We start from the raw sequence: 17,930 nt of genomic DNA, 5'->3' as shown, positions 1-17,930 counted from the left end.
TGTTGTGAAAGACTCACTATATTTTGCTCCTTCCCAACCCATCCCCCTTTATTGAATTTTCTCCCTTGACCCTGTCCCCTTTCAAAAGTGTTTGTTTTTGATTACCTTCACCCCCATCTGCCCTCTCCTCCATCCTCCCCTCCTTTTTTATCTTCTTCCCTCTTCTTTCCTGTGGGGTAAGATACCCAATTGAGTGTGTATGGTATTCCCTCCTCAGGCCAAATTTGATGAGAGCAAGATTCACTCATTCCCCCCTCACCTGCCCTCTCCCCTCCTCCCACAGAAGGGCTTCCTCTTGCCACCTTTATTCGAGATAATCCACCCCATTCTATCTCTCCCTATCTCCGTCTCTCAATATATTCCTCTCTCATCCCTTAATTTGATTTTAGATATCTTCCCTTCATCTTCAACTCACCCTATGTCTGCTCTCTCTCTCTCTTTATATATATATATATATATATATATATATATATGTATATATACACATACATATATACATCATGCACATTCACTTATATATATATAAACATATATATGTGTGTATATATATATAAACATATATATATATGCATATTCCTTTCAGCTACTATGACATTGAGGTCTCATGAATCATATACATCATCTTTCTATGTTGGAATGTAAACAAAACAGTTCAACTTTAGTAAGTCCCTTATAATTTCTCTTTCTTGTTTACCTTTTCATGCCTCTCTTGATTCTTGTGTTTGAAAGTCAAATTTTCTATTCAGCTCTGGTCTTTTCACTGAGAAAGCTTGAAAGTCCTCTATTTTATTGAAAATCCATATTTTGCCTTGGAGCACGATACTCAGTTTTGCTGGGTAGGTGATTCTAGGTTTTAATTCTAGCTCCATTGACCTCCGGAATATCGTATTCCAAGCCCTTCGATCTCTTAATGTAGAAGCTGCCAGATCTTTGGTTATTCTGATTGTGTTTCCACAATACTCAAATTGTTTCTTTCTGGCTGCTTGCAGTATTTTCTCCTTGATCTGGGAGCTCTAGAATTTGGCAACAATATTCCTAGGAGATTTCTTTTTGGGATCTGTTTGAGGAGGTGATCGATGGGTTCTTTCAATTTCTATTTTGCCCTGTGGCTCTAGAATATCAGGGCAGTTCTCCTTGATAATTTCTTGAAAGATGATATCTAGGCTCTTTTTTTGATCATGGCTTTCAGGTAGTCCAATAATTTTTAAATTATCTCTCCTGGATCTATTTTTGAGGTCAATGGTTTTTCCAATGAGATATTTCACATTGTCCTCCATTTTTTCATTCCTTTGCTTCTGTTTTAGAATATCTTGATTTCTCATAAAGTCACTAGCTTCCACTTGCTCCAATCTAATTTTTAAGATAGTGTTTTCTTCAGTGGTCCATTGGACCTCCTTTTCCATTTGGCTAATTATGCCTTTCAAGGCATTCTTCTCCTCATTGGCTTTTTGGAGCTCTTTTGCCATTTGAGTTAGTCTATTTTTTAAGGTGTTGTTTTCTTCAGTGTATTTTTCAGTATTTTTTGGGTCTCCTTTAGCAAGTCACTGACTTGTTTTTCGTGGTTTTCTTGCATCCTTCTCATTTCTCTTCCCAATTTTTCCTCTACTTCTGTAACTTGCTTTTCCAAATCCTTTTTGAGCTCTTCCATGGCCTGGGACCAGTTCATGTTTTTCTTGGAGGCTTTTGGTGTAGGCTCTTGCACTTTGTTGACTTCTTTAGGCTGTATGTTTTGGTCTTCTTTGTCACCAAAGAAAGAATCCAAAGTCTGAGACTGAATCTGGGTGTGTTTTCTCTGCGTGGCCATATTCCCAACCAGCCAACTTGACCCTTGAGTTTTTCAGTGGGGTATGACTGCTTGTAGACTAAAGAGTTCTATGTTCCACGTTTGAGGGGGATGCGCCAGCTCTGCCACACCAGCACTCCTCCTTCCCCAAGAACCCCCAACCCAGACTGGGCTTAGATCTTCAGCAGGCTGTGCACTCCTGCTCTAAACTGCCACCCAATTCCTCCCACCAGGTGGGCCTGGGGCCAGAAGCAACAGCAGCTGTAGCTGCCCCACCTTCGCTGCCCCGGGGCTGTGGCCGAACTGTGAACTCCTTCCACTCCCGCAGCTCCTCCCACCAACCTTCTCTGCTGTCTTTGGTGTTTGTGGGTTGAGAAGTCTGGTAACTGCCAGATTCAGGGCACCAGGGCCCGCTCTGACTGGCTCCTGGTCTGGTTGGTCCGAGCAGCTCATGCTGGGCTCTGCTCCGCTCCCACCTCCCAGCTCCCAGCTCCATGTGGGATAGACCTCACCCAGAGACCATCCAGGCTGTCCTGGGCTGGAGCCCTGCTTCCCTCTGCTGTTTTGTGGGTTCTGCAGTTCTAGAATTGGTTCAGAGCCATTTTTATCGGTTTTTGGAGGGACTCGGTGGGGAGCTCACTGCTTTCCAGCCGCCATCTTGGCTCCACCCCGCCCCCCCTTACAGTTTTCTTATCAGCAAAAGAGGGACAATTATACTTGCACTAACATATCTCATAAGAATCACACCATTTCCCCTAAAGCTGTGATTTCATAGATGTCAGAAACTTCTGGTAAAGATCCTCCAGCTCCCAGTGAAAAATCACTAAATTCTCTGCAATTTATAGTCTGAGAATTGGCTGACATAAGAGACAGAAGCATCATGATACAAAATCACTATGGGGGAAAGGTAGTTTGTGGTGGGCAGGAGAGGAGAGGGAGGGATCAGAAATAAGTCTGGAGATGAACAGGCACTGTCTGAAGAGCCTAGGTTGGATGAAGTGCCACAGTTTGGGGGATATCTTGCCAATGTCCCCTTCCCTAATGGATAAAGGACTTTGTCATTGCTTCAGCCTAGAACTTAAGAGTCAGGATTCCCCAATGATGACTCCAGTGTCTGTTTTTGCTGGTTTACAACGGCCAGACGGGCACTGTCCTTGACAGCTGGGAGCTCATGTAAAATCCTAGTCATGGGCCCCTAGTCAGAAAGGCAAAGGTACCCAGTTATATCCTGATTTATAAATTGAGGGGTCTTTGGAGGTTGAGATTGTCCTCACCAGGCAATCATAACAGTTCTCAAGTCTCAAGTCAGCCATACGTGAAGAACTTTTTAAACCTTAAAAAGGAGAGGGACTGGACTTTTGATGTGATCAGCATAGAGAACTCCCAGGTTAAAAAAAATGTCCTCTACCAAGGCAGGTCAGCACCTTCTCTACAACTTAGTCTTAGAGAGTTGCCTGGAGCAACTCAAGTCTCCTTGACTTCAAGGTAGGCTCTCAAAATATTACATGCCAATTAATACTGCTATTACAAGTGGAATGGCATAATGGAGAGAGTTTGCTTTAGGGTGAAGACCTCAGTACAAGTCAAAAATCTGATATATATTGACTGGGTAACTGAGAAAAAAAGTCTCTTACTTCTTCATGTCCCAGGTAACTACTAAAAAATAATATTTTATAAGTCCAAAACACTGTATAAATCTTAATCATGGTTATAAATAATAATAAAATCCTCCAATTTTAGAGCTAGAAGTTCACTTATAAATCTTAGTACAGTCTCTTCAATTCACAGGGAAGAAATAAGGGCCCTGAGAGAAATTGGTCAAGGTCACAAAGGCAGTAAGTGACAGAGCCAGATTTAATCTCAGATCCTCTGAGCTGAAGTCCAGTACTTTATCTATGGGACAACAAAGCAGGCAAAACCCAAACTCAACCGAAGTTTTCTGGCTTCAAGGTCTCTACACTTTCCAAAAGAAGTGACCAATGAAAAGAAGAGAAGGAGGTACTCACTGAGTTGGGCTGGAAAGTAGCAGTGTTTAGAGACTGTAGGACTTAGGGCCAGAGTGCAAAAGCAACATTGGTCTAGGGGCTAAGTGATTATTAAGGGTGAAGACTGAAGAGTGACTAGATTGACTCAGACTGGAATTTTTCCCTGGGGAAGGTAGAGACTACACCTGAGGGGGCTGTGGTTTTCAGAAAGGCCCTAGAGCAGAACTCTTACAGTAGTCTGAGAAGGGTAAAAGATTGTTTCCATAATGATTTTATTATGTTAACTCTTCAATGTGAATTCCAACTCATTAAAGTTTATCTTAATGAGCTTCAAGCTGAGGAACAAATGCCACCCCAGTTAAGCAATTCTAGGCTATTAGAGCTGAAAAAAGCCCTTAGAGACCAGCCTAAGTCTGCATGAGTCTGTGTGAAAGAACAGAAGAGGTGAGGATTGGACATCAGAGGTTTGGATACTTTGTACTGGAAATGATTTAATTAAATGTTTCATTCTTTTCCTCTCCCATCCTATCCTGACAAGTTTAAAAGTTGGGTAATTGCAGGTTTCTTTGCCTGAAAGTTTTCTTTATACTTAGAGAATCTTGAAATTCCAAAGAAAAGGACTTTTAAAAGTACAAGTCAAGAAGAGGGAATACATTGTTCCTATGAAATTATAGGATATTAAAGCTTAGAGAAATGACCTTAGAGGTTATGTAGGGCAAACCCCAACCTGATACAGGAATCCACTTTGTAAACCAGTATAAGTAATCCAAATTGTAGTGCTCCTGATTGTAGAATCACCAATATCATCACCACCACTGCTACCAACACTCCTACCACCACCCCTAATGGGTAGTAAGGCATGTAGGAAAGGACATAGGTTCTTGAGTGAGTAGACTTGAGTTCCAACCCTGCCTCTTACACTTACCTGTGTGACCTTTGGAAAGTCATCTAATTTTCCTGGGCTTCAGTTTCCTTATCTCTTAAATGAAGGGACTGTACTGGATGGTACCTCATGTCTCTCGTAGCTTTAGAGATATGATCCTGTTACAAACTGATTGAAATTTCTGACTCTGAGGCCTATGTTTTTTCTACTACACCCATGACACCTCAATTAGAGACAAGCTCTCATCTTTCACGGGACTAAGTCTCCATAATTCACATGAATCAATCAGAGCAAATAACTCCTCACTGCAGCAGTTAAATGGAGGATGGGTGACTTTATGTTCTAAAATCATACTCTGGAGGCTCATCATGCTTTGGAGGTGGCTGTGGATTTATAAACGTTATACTGTAACACAAGATCTACTGGGTCCTACCAAACTGGAAAGGTTGAGAGTCTGATGATGGATTGCATGTCTGTTATCCATTGACCAACTTAGCTCAGTGTGGAAAGATTCGCGACCAGAGGTTTGGGAATCAGTAGGATTTTACTTATTTATTTATTTTTTTTGACAATGCAACTCATGAAGATGAGCTACTGAAACTGGGATAGGTCATGATCTCCAGTGTCAGTGGAGGGAGAACCAATAAGGATACCTGTGTGAATGATGAATGTGTAAATTACTTGCCATTTGAATAGAATATCATAATTTTCAAAGCACTTCAGATACATTCTTATAACAATCCTGTGAGAAAGGTAGGGGCAATTATTTTTTTTCACCATTTTAGAGATAAGAATACTATCTGCAAATCCAGAGAGATTAAGTGACTAATAATGCTACAGAACTAACCACTGGCAAGCCTGGGGTTTGCCCAAAGCTACTAGCATTCTTTCTATTAAGCTACACTATCTTCTACTTAGAGATTTTGTGCACCATCGTTCAAGAGGGGTGACTTAGAAGGAAGACATCATGACTTTAGATATTTTTCTCTAAGATTTTTCTAAAGGTAAATGGTCATTATTTTGGTGGAGGTGGGGGAGATATCCAGACCTGTGATTTCTTTAGTATAGGGAAAGAGTGACTTGCCCAGGACTACACTGTCAATATATGTCAAAGCCTGGACTTGATCTCACATCTTCTCGATTCTAAAGCCAGCTTTCTGTCCACTATATAACACAGTCTCGCTATATGAAGTTATAATTAATCCAAATAAGGACATACTTATTGAATTCTTCTTCTGGGCATTGTGCTCCTTTGTCTCACCATTATGATATTCTTAGCCTCTGAACCCATTCAGAGTAGTTCACAGCTGGTCTTCAAATCATATTGCTGTTACTGTATACAACATGCTCTTGGTTAAGCTCATTTTGTTCTTCATTATTTCATGTAAGTCTTCCCATGTTTTTTTTTCCTCTAAAGCCAACCAGCTGATCATTTCTTATAGCAAAGTAGTATTCCATATCAACCATATACCACAACTTGTTTAGCAATTCTCCAACTGATGGGCATCTCCTCAATTTCCAGTTCTTTGCTACCACGAAGAGAGCTGCTGTAAATATTTTAGTGCATATAGGTTCTTTTCCTGTTCCCTGATCACTTTGGGAAACAGATATAATAGTGGTAAGGAACAATTAAACTTCCAATCAATTTCCGCTCTCCCAACTTTGATTACATACCACATTTCCTGGGAGACCACGGGAACCAGGGGGACCTATTGGTCCAGGAGCTCCCTGTTGAAACAAAAAGAGAAGAGATTTAGATACAACTGACTCATCTTTGACACTGACATGTTTCAATTTTAGAGAAATTTTCTATTCAGAATAACACAGTTCATTTTTTTCTAGCATGTTCTTCCAAGTAAATGTATTTCTATCATGTCTAATCTATCCTCCTGCTCTCCATTGGTTCCAACTCTAAGAACAGCTATCACTGTGATGATTTTTAGGAGATAGCCAATAAAGCCAACCACAAAAGCCCCACCTCTTTTCTCATTAGTCACTTATAAAAGGTCTAGCTTGTCATGTTGAGGTGCAGGCACTTTCAGGAATAGTCCAGCCAAGTTATCCTAGAAGGATGAGGCCAGTGAAAACCATCTAGAGTGACCAAATTTGAGCCATTCTCCACATAGCCATATAAGAGACTCGTGTACCCAGAAGTAGTCACGTCCCTTAGGACTGATATTTTGTTGGTTTTTTCCTACTGGTACAGTAGTAAGTATCAGTACCAGCACAAGACACCTTTCCTTTGCTGGTTCCAAAGAATCTGTCCCACTTTCAGTGACGGCCTGTCCTTGATAAACAAGTGACTTCCTGCTGGTAGTGCTATCGAGAATCTGAGTTAAAGGCTGGCCAGGGAGCATATCACAGTAGTCAGGGAGAAGGACACAAGGAAGGGATGCTAAAGAACGCGATGATCAAAAACTTATCAAGGCTGGGGCAATGTATGTGTTTCCTTCCTTCCTTCCTTCCTTCCTTCCTTCCTTCTCTCTGTCTCTCTGTCTGTCTCTGTCTCTCTGTGTCTCTGTCTCTCTCTGTCTCTCTCTGTCTCTCTCTCTCTCTCTCTCTCTCTCTCTCTCTCCCCCTTGTGACAAATAAAAACAATTAAGCAAAACTAGCCAATACACCAAGTACATCTGACAACACATGTAACATTCTTCTACCTTAGGAATCTCTCTGCTCTTTACTGTAGAGTGAAGGAAGCAGAGCCCATAAAACAAAAGACACAATGACAACAATGTAAGCAGAAAGAAAAATAAAATTAAACCAAGAAATTAGTAGTTATAATGACCAAGGTCAGCCCCAGAGATGAGGTAAGAAATGAACCTCCTTCCCTTTGTTGCTGAAGGTCTGGTTGAGAAACATTACCTACACTGTCCCACATAGCTGATGTGTTAATTTATTTTGATGAAATGCTTTTTTTTATCTTTCTTTAAACATTTTTGTCACGAAGGATGGCTGCTAGGTGGAAAAGGGTGACATATTTGGAAATAATTTTGAGGAACATGGGGCAGTATAATATATTTGTGCATGTTTCTCTCCTAGGTATCAACTGAAGGAGCATGGGAGATGAGCAGGGAATCTGAGGCCAGGGTACCCTTAGGAGGGTTAGACCAACAATATCCACTATGTAGCCAAGTAGGGCCCAGGTACTTGGGGAAATTCAATAGCACTGAAGTAGTTTCACAAGATCATAGGACTCAGAGTTGGAAGGGGCCTTAGAGATTATATCATCCAACTCCCTTCATTTTACAGATGAAAACACTAAGGTCCAGTGAGCGGGTATACATTGTTCAAGGTCACAAGGCCATATCATCTAGTGGAAGCAGTAGCAACATCCAACCTGGTTTGCTCTAGGCGGTGCTTGGAGATGTGTGTTTCAAGTTCATCTCACTCCACCATAGGTAAGGATGTGCTGCTAACCCTGACACCCCCAGTCTGCTAAAGGACATTATAGCATTGTGCTTTGAGCAATGAATCACATTTTTAGCCTTTTACAAGGAATTCTGCTTCACAGCATTTCCTGTGCTGAAAATGCTGCACTTCCTAGTATAGCAGCATAGTACACTGAAAAAATAACAACAAAAATAAAAACCCCATTGTAATTCTAGTCACAGGATATGATCTGATACCAACACTGATATTTAATGCTGGTATGACCTTGGTTAAGGCACTGACACTTCCCTGGTCCCTAGTTTTCCTCTCAGTCAAATGAGAAGATTAAACTAGATTTTTTTTGTGGTCTCTTACAATTTGAAATCTTCGAATTTTGGGAGCCAGAATCTTGCGCCCTGTTGCATGGGTTTTATAGATTTGGTCTTTCCTATTTCTTGGGGGCATAGTGTCACTCTGTGGGGCTCTGTTTTTCTTTGTGAGGGTACAGGACTGTGAAAACCAGTCCTGCATTGGTCAATTTACCAGGTTATTGATGAGAATTATCTTTTATATTGATGAGAGGATATTGATGAGGGTTATCTTTGCCTATTCCAAAGAATTGTGTTTGAGACTCTATGTGAAGGGAGGAAGGAATTGAGAAGTGGTTCCAGAATACTGTCTCATGGCTTTCTCCTCTGGAGTCATCTGGATCCAGTGGCCAGATAAATATATCAGGATGACTGGAGATGTCCCCAGATGCGGTGGAAAACCTTGGCCTTTTTTGTTTGGAAATGTGAAGATGGAACAGCAGTGTACTAATATGCTTAGAAACGTAGATGAGAAATGATATGGCACTTAAGGAAGGGAGCAGCCAGATCTATGTTCTGCCTAGATTGGTAGTGATGGTGCATCTGTGATGAAACAAACCTGCACGGCCAAATCCTTTAAATATTGACGTGAAGTAATGAATGGATTAGTTTGTAATAAATGACTGGTCTGAGAACTTGAGGGCAACTGCCCATTTGATTTCTGCTCAATCCTAAGCAATTCAATATGCAACTTTGTTTACTGATTGCATCCTCCTCTACAGAATTAGCCCAAGAACCAAAATCTGCAATGCAGCTGCTGGCGCATCCCTTCAGCTGTGTACCCTGTTAAGGAGATGCATCAGAGAGGCAATTACTCACAATGTTTCCAGGCTCTCCAGGTCCCCCTCGGGCTCCTTCTGGGCCTTGAGCACCCTGGATGGAAACAAAGGGGAACAAGCAAATTAGAAACTGCTGAACTCAGCCCAACATCTGGGGTCCCAGGCAGGGGGCTGCTCTAATCAATTCAAACGAGGACCTAAAAAGCCAAAGTTATATATTGGGGGAGGGGAAAGCATCAGAGTAAAGCATAGATTCATAGGATGCTAGAACTGGAAAGGGATCTAAGAGCACATACTTTAAGATATTAAAACAAAGACTGATGGAACACATAACAGAGAATGTTACCATGTCAGGGGTGTAAGAATATATAGCATGGAATGTTAGCATTAAATTATTATTACATTTGAAATTATTAAATTTGAAAAAAGCTTTTTATGATTATCCAATCCAATGCCTCTGCAATTGTAAATAAGGAAGCCAAGAGCAGGGGAACTGACTTGACCCAAATAATACAGCTAGTTCTTCACTGAATCTGGTCTAGAACCTTAGGTTCTTGACTCACAGATTGGGGTTCTTTTCACTGCATGATGAAAGGTTCTGATGCAAAATTGGTTTCTGTCTTGAGAAGCATACTTCTTATCTCAATGTGTCAAATAAAATTCATCTTGATGAATTCACAAACTAATTATTCAATTTTGTGGGTATAAGCCATTCATTTTATTTCAGCTACTTCCTAGCTGACTGTCATATAACAACCTAACCGAAAAGTAGAGGCACTGTACCCTGAGATAGCCACATGTTTGATCACCCCTATTTTTATAACTAACCCTTCCTTTATATACTGTCCTTATGGAGTTTTGATTTGAATCCTGAAATTTCATCTAAGGCTCCATGTTTAACTACAGAATATTAAACTTGAATGGGGCATTAAGGAGAAAGGGAAGGGACTAAGCACCTACTATGTGCCTGATACTGTGCTAAACATTTTTTTAATAAATATCACCTTAGTTAATCCTCACAAAAACCCTGGGAGGTAGGTGTTTTTCTTTATCATCCCCATTTTCCCATTGAGAAAACTAAGGCAGATAGAGGTTAAATGACTTGCCCAGAGCCATCCAGTTAGTAAATGTCTAAGGCAAAATTTAAATTCATGTCTTCCTGATACCATGGAATGTGTTCTACCCACTGCACCACTAACCTGCCTGAAATGTAAACTGTCAAAGCTGAAAAAGACCTTAAGAAAAGAATGTTAGGACACAGAACACCTTAGGGATCATTTTAACCCATCTAGTCTTAGTTTTTAAAAAAATGATGAAACTCAGGCCCAGATAAGAGCAAATGGTTTACTAAGGCTTCAGAAATGAGGCATAATGAATCTGACACAGATTTCATCTAAAGGGAGTCCTCCTTCCTATGAGAGCCCAAATCACAGGTCAAATTTTATGTATACAAAAGTGCTTTATGGCTTCCAGATTATCAAAAGAATAGCACCTAGGCCAACAACAAGTTATAATGAGTTGAGCACCAGATTTAGAGTCTATAATATGGAACAGAATCCTATGATTTCACCTTCCTAATGCTTCTTATAGGGAGCTACATGGAGGACTATATTATCTATAAGATCTCCTCCAGCCCCAGATTCTAAGATTTTGTTTTCTAAAATTTTATGTTCTAAAGTTCTCTTCAATTCCAACATTTTAAGGTCCCTTTTGATTCTAATATTTTATATTCTAAGGTACTCTAGTTCTAATGTTCTATTGGTTTGCATAAGGACACAGAGCTACATAGAACAGAGATGAGATTGAGACCAATGTTTCCACTGGGAAAAGGTTCCAGGTGGCTCTTCCACTTGACCAAGGAGAATATGAATTATGCAACAAATGGGGTGTATGTATGACGATCATTTTTAAATGGAATTTCTTTTAGAAATATTATAAAGGGCAAAATTTAGAATGCTAAAACTGTTGCCTTATGCTCAGTCAATTAAGCCCCACTCAGAAGACCTGACTGTGAATACCAGCATGTGGAGCATATTAATTGTTTGTGCTTAATGGTTATAGAAACAGGCTGAGTGAGTTATACTTAATGACAGTTATTAAGTCTACAAAGTGTGCTATTTTATCCATTTATGTCCTTCAGTCCTATTCTACCTAATCCCATTGAAGAAATTAAATGATCATTTTAGTAAACTCTCAATTATCAACATGTGGGCTATCTACTGTGAACTGTCTGCAGGAAATCTCTCATCCCATCCTGTTACCTCGTATACATCTGGGTCACCTTTCCTATTCATTATTCAGAAAATGGAAACTAACTTTCATACCAATTTATGCAATACATAATTAGGAAAGTACATCAGTAGGAGTGGGAGTGGGAAGATAGAGGGGTGGGGGTAGGGATGGGACATTTGAAAGTTAATTGTATAAACTTGGTTATTTCATTGTTCTCACGCTAAAAAGCATGACATGAAGTACTAACGGCATAGATTCCAAGTATTCATAAGGTATATGAAAACATTTTAATAAGTACAGATCACCAATAATACGAAAAACTTTTAAAAAATCATATATGAAGGTATATAAAGCACTTTACATTTATTTGAGACTCATAATGTCCCTGTGGAGTAGGTACTACAGGCATTTTACAGATGAGAAAAGGTGAAGAGAGACATAAGCATGTTTACAAAGCTGGCATCTGAGGTGAACTCAGGTGTCCCTGATGTCCCATAAATAATTGAAATGCAGCATAGAATTATCAAATGTTAGAACTGGGAGAAATTTTCACGGTCATGTAGTCTAACCTTTTCAAATGAGCAAACTGAGGCTCAAAAACTTGCTCAAGTTCATGCAGCAGTATTAATGGCAGAATGTTGAATTTTAGAGCAAGAAGGGATTTTAAAAATCATTCAGCCCTAATGTGTTTTGCATAACTACACATGTATAACGTATGTCAAATTTCTCAACTTCTCAATGGGGGGGGTGATAATTTTGAACTCAAAATTTGGAAAAACAAAGAATATTAAAATTGTTTTTACATGTAATTGGGAAGAAATATTAAATTTTAAATTTCAATTTAGCCCACCCCCCTCATTTTACTGATGCCCAGAAGAGTTAAATTATTAGGCTGAGTTCATATAGTTAGTACCAAGCTACTACTGGAAACCGGGCCCTCAGGCCCTAACTCACTGCTGTTGCTACTATACTGAGGGATATTAGGGAAAAGGATGTACGTGTGACACAATTGAAATTTTATCTGCATTAAATTTATCTGCATATTTTCTCTATCACTCTCTTAGGTCTGGATAATCAACAAAACACATTAAACACTGACCTATACAGTGTTTGCTGGTTTCCTAAGTTAAATGCTCACACTAAAAATTTGACGATAAGATCTTGAGAGCTAGTTCAAGCTGGCTCCAGCACACCCCTGACTACCTTATGAGCTTTACAAGCTTCTCAGGTATAGAAATGTGCCTCAGAGTCTGTTAATGTTTATAGGCTATATAAATATCAGACATGCAAATTAACACTATGAATGGAGCTGGAAGACAGAGCAGGATATTTGTTACTTTCTACTGGAAAGCCATGGCCAACTGAAAATAGTAAGATTTCACTTACCGGGGGTCCTGGAGGTCCCTTTGGTCCTACTTCACCTGGAAAACCACGTGGTCCCTAAAATCAATTAAACAATCATTGAATCATCTTATCAAAGAATAGAAAATCTCAAAGGTCTTCTAGGCCAACAACCTTAGTCAAAAAGTAGGAATCCTATCTACAACTTTCCTGACAAATAGTCCTCCAGTTTCAACTTGATAACATCCAGTGATGGAGAGCTCAGTATATCATGAGCCAACCTATTTTGCTTTTGGATAACTCTCATTGTTGAGAGGTTATAACTTAGGTTGAGCTGAAATCAACTGCTGTTCATTTCAGCCCACCTAGGTTTGTCACCCAATGGTCAAGCAAAAGCACTCCAATCCTTCTTTCTATGACAGATTTTTTTTTCAGATTAAATGGTGGGGGCATAGTCCCCACTAAGTTTTCTCTTGGTTATAAAACCCAATTTCTTCAATCAATCCTCCTATTCACCTTCCTCTGAATGTGCTCTAACTTATCCATTTCTCTTTTAAAATCAAGTGGAAGAAGGGTTAGTCTTGTTTTGTTTGGCCCCATAGGGAAAAAGCAAGACCAGTGGATAGAAAGCAGGTAACAAGTATGTATTAAGCATATACTATGTGCCTTATGAATATCACTTCATTAATCCTTACAACACTAGGAGGTGAATGTTATTCTTCTCTTAATTTCACAGCTGAAGAAACTGAGGCAGACATAGGATAAGTGACTTGGCCAAGGTCACTCTACTCTTATTAGGTCATTCACCTAGTAAGTATCTGAGGTCAGATTTGAACTAAGGTCTTCCTCACTGTAGATTCAGCATTCTACCACTGTACCACCCAGCTACCCTCTCTAGAAGTCATAGGAGATCAAATTTCAGCTTAATTTAATTTAAAAATCTTGAATAATTAGAATTGCTAAAAAATTATATAGGTTGCCTCAGGAGGCAGTGGATTACTCCTCACTGAAGGTATCGAAGTAGAAAGTAGATAACCATTTGTCAGAGATATTGAAGAGGAAATAAACTGAATTAAATGACTTGTTAGGCCATTTTCACCTCTGAACATCATATCTGTATCTATATCAATTACTTAGGTAGTTATCTGACAATGATAGGGTAGAGTAGGAACATTACTTGCCTTGTGTTAATTATCCTTTATGCACTCTAAGATCACTTTACCTTTTCTTTCTTTTTGTAGCCAGAATCTACTATTGACTCATATGGAGATTTCAATCTACAGGGCAAATGAAAAAATCTTACAATTTGAGTGATATTTGAATGGCTGGTCTTGGCCCCTATAAGGCAACTATGTGGTTGAGATTCCCCACTGATTCCATTATCTAAGGAGTTAGTGACTTTTGAGGTTAACAGGCAAAGAAAAAGTACCTTTTCTACTGAAATCATAATATTCTATTCTGAACTTTGGGGGCCATCAAACTGCTGCAGATGTCATACTGTTAACCCATAATCAGGGATTCAGGGCAGTTGAGTTGTGGAAGTGAGAAGTAACTGCCCCAATAACTCTAATAAAGGGATCATTTTCATTATATTTTGATTACGGATAGAACATAAATAAGGAAGAGTCTAGGCTTCTGGGATGGTGTTCAGGCTATCCCTTTACACTATAAAGACAGAGTTGCGTGCAAGGAAAACAAGGAACGTTTGAGAAATCAAGAAAGATCTACTCATGAAAGCATGGTATGGCTCTGGATAGACTAGTTTTCTCTGTATGTCTGGGCTCTCCTGAGCTTTTTCTGTCACTAGGAAAGTTTTGTACACAAAGTTTTACTTTGGGTTGCCTGAGATCTTAGGCTCAGAGTACATCAAAAGGGTTGGGCTGTGATTCTCCTGGGTCCCAGGCTCATCAGCAGTAGCATTCTTGAGAACAGTTGTGTTCTTTTTTGTTTCCTCAGGTACAACTGTGAGAGAGGTTTCAGGGCCCTGACACAGGTGGCTAGAGGCATACATCTCTTAGAGAAACCATAGCTCATAAAAAACAAAACAAAACAACCCTAAATGCTCATATAAACATCATGTCACCTGTTTCTCACCTCTTTTCATAGTACCATGACAAAGTAGGCAGGTAGGGTAGCAGGGTCTGGCAAAAATAATCCATCTTTATAGAAATCTGGAATTCCATTGACAGAGCAATCTCAATTCAACTACTCAACCAGCACAGGTGTCCTGGTGCTATAATAGCCCTGAAGTCTCTGATAAATGTGCATAGCCTTGAAGGAATTACATTGTCACTCCAAATACATGCCTACAGTAGGTGTGACCCTTCAACGTGGAAAGACCTCAGCAATGTGACAGCTGGGAACTAGCATGTCTCCATTTCACAAATACACTAAAAAAAAAGGCTGAAATACTCACAGGTTCCCCACTGATGCCTGGATCTCCTTTCTCTCCTTTCTGCCCAGCTTCCCCCTAGAAAGAGACAAGTAGAAGGGAGGTCATCAGTGATAGTGTCATAGCACTAGAACATTAAAGGTGCATGATCCTTAGTTTCAGAGCCTCATAGAGGTTTGCAGATAGAAGGGAGCATAAAGATTATCTAATCAAGTGGAAATGCTTTTGAAACTGAAGTATGTTACACACAGGTGAAGAGCTGATTACCACTTTCCCTCTGAAATCATAAGACCATGTTTAGAACTGGGAGGAATAGTCATTAGGTGAAGCTCTCTATTTTTTAAATTTTATTTTAGGTGAAAAAGAAATTAAGTGACTTGTCACACAAGTTATATGTGGCAGTGGGGGCACTTGAATTCAGTGCTCCAACTTCAAAGCCCCTACTCTTTCCACTGCATTTCACTGTTCCGATCAATACCTCAGGATAGCACGGAAGTAAATGGAACTAAACTGAAAAATCAGGGATAACAAACATTTATTATATCTCTGCTATGTGAAAGCTTTTAGTGTCCACTCTTGAGATGCAGGGATTTCTTAAACACAGACACTACTCATTAGGACCTAGCTGCCTAATGGATATAAAGATGTGTGCACAAAATAAGATTATACAAGGGAAGGTGTGATAAATAAAAGTGGTGAGAAGAGCAAGCATTTATTAAGTGCCTACTATATATTAGGTATTGTTCTAAAAACTTTACAAATAGCATCTCATTTGAGTCTTACAACAACCCTGGGAAGTGAGTACTATTATTATCCCCATTTTACAGTTGAGGAAACTGACTGAGGTTAAGTGACTTATATAAATGGTGTCTAATTTATAAATTATTAATTAATTGGCTAGGAAGTATCTGAGGTCACATTTGAACTCAGGTCTCTTTGACTCCAGGCCTCATGCGCTATCTACTACAGCACCTAGATTTTCTAGATAAATGTAAAGGAGAGATAGAGACAAAGTGCTGTGAAGAATTTCAAGATGAGGACATGACTTTCACAAGGTCAGAGCAAGGAGCTATCAGAAGAAGGCTCCTTGGAGGAAGTGGTACCCACAAAGAAACTTGAAAGAGGGGGGCAATTAAAAAGTCAAAAAGGGGTGAGAGGAAAGAATTTTGCAGGAAGGTAAAGTGTGAGCAAAGTGAATACAGAGGATAGAATAAGAAGGCGGGTGATAAATAGAAATTCAGTTTAGCTGTAGGTGAAAGGGAAAAGTATGACACAAGATCTTGTAATGTTCATGCAATCTATTGTTTTATCCAAGTCACTAATAAATATGGTGAACAGAACAGGGCCAAGCCCAGTTCCCTGGAGCTCTCCATTGGAGTCTGTGTTCCACATTGACAATGACCAATTACTAAGTCCTCTTGTGTTCTGCCAATCCCAGAAGTTCTGCATTGTATTTTTATCTCTTTATCCATATATCCATCTCCTCCACAACGACAGTATATTTGATCAAAAGTCTTGCTAAAAATCTGGATGAAATATATCCACAGGATTTCATTCATCTACTAATTTAATTATCCAGTCAAAAAAGTATATGAGGCTAGGCTGGCCCTACCTGTTCTTCATGAAGCTGCTGGTTCTTTGTAATCACAGCTGCCTTTTTTTATATGCTAGGCAACTATCCCTTTTTTATGAATTGCAGTCAAGCTCCCTGGCTTATGACTTGAAGGACTCTATTCTCTTTTCTTTTTAGATATCAGGACATTTGTCCTCCCATTTTTAGGTAACTCTCCTGATTTCCATTATCTTTCCAATATCACTGCCAGTGGCTCAGCAATCCCATCTGCCAGCTCTTTTAGTAATGAAAGATGGAGTTCATCTGGGCCAGAAGACTTGAATTCATCAAGGACAACTTCATTATACACCCCTGCTTCCTCTCTATATTCTCACTTTGGCTTAGTAGAAATAAATGTTCGCTATTTGCCACTGTGACCACTAAGTTTTGTTCCCTCACTCCTCTTTCCTTGGCCATAGAAGGCTGGGGTCCACACTGTCTATGGCTCAGCAATGCTTACAACCCTGCAATCACACCTACACAAATAGAAGTGGGGTCACATGGGATACAAGAACAGTCTGGCACAGCTCATTTGCTCCAGCCTCGAACACCCACACCCTGCCCACACCTTCTCCCTGGAGCCAGATGTATGTACTTTGACTCAGCTCAGAAACACTTCTGTCTTGCTTTCCCTGTTATGATGACTTTTTTCTCACACAACTGTGTCTATGCTCATTGTTTCCTTTGACTCAGGACATTTCTCCTGTTACCTGGATCCCTTATCCTCAGAGACAGAGTAACTCAAACACTTTGTCATGTAAAATGCTGGCACAGTTTTTTTGACACTTGTGAGGGCCACCAAGGGAATGTGTCAGCATGAAATCTAAGCCTCAAAATCAATTGCGTTCGTCATTAAGCACCTGCTCTGTGCCCTCACTATATCAAGCATTTGGGAAGCAAAGACAAAAATGAAGCAGTTCCTGCCTTCAAGGATCTCTAACACCTTTGTACATTATTCCCAAAGGCACACACAACTTCTCTGTTCTGTTTTTCCTAGCTCACTCTGTCCAGAATCAATGCAACAGGGTAAGTAGACCAATCAGAGAACACTGTTCATCTGTGATACACTCTAGGCTTCTTTTTCAGGAAGGATAGAGGGGTGAACAAGTTCTGCTCTTCTCCATCCTTCTGATTACAAAGCCCTTCTTAGTAGTTCATTCATAGATTCCTGGCTAACTCTTCTCTT

The 17,930-nt window shown here is 39.8% G+C and overlaps 1 protein-coding gene across 1 annotated transcript in view; it reads right to left on the bottom strand.

The window, feature by feature from the left end:
* The window catches only part of COL22A1 (collagen type XXII alpha 1 chain), a 570,107-nt gene that overhangs the window by 142,758 nt on the left and 409,419 nt on the right, over positions 1–17,930 (bottom strand). The window contains exons 32-35 of the mRNA XM_036741444.1: positions 15,157–15,210; positions 12,786–12,839; positions 9,208–9,261; positions 6,326–6,379 (exon numbers count right to left, since the gene is read on the bottom strand). Of these exons, the coding sequence (XP_036597339.1) occupies positions 6,326–6,379; positions 9,208–9,261; positions 12,786–12,839; positions 15,157–15,210 (216 nt within the window). The remainder of the gene's footprint in view (positions 1–6,325; positions 6,380–9,207; positions 9,262–12,785; positions 12,840–15,156; positions 15,211–17,930) is intronic.

Source organism: Trichosurus vulpecula, chromosome 1, assembly GCF_011100635.1.
Source record: "Trichosurus vulpecula isolate mTriVul1 chromosome 1, mTriVul1.pri, whole genome shotgun sequence".
NCBI lineage: Eukaryota > Metazoa > Chordata > Mammalia > Diprotodontia > Phalangeridae > Trichosurus > Trichosurus vulpecula.
Note: the sequence above shows the minus strand (reverse complement) of the source record. Positions and strands in the feature narration are given on the sequence as shown.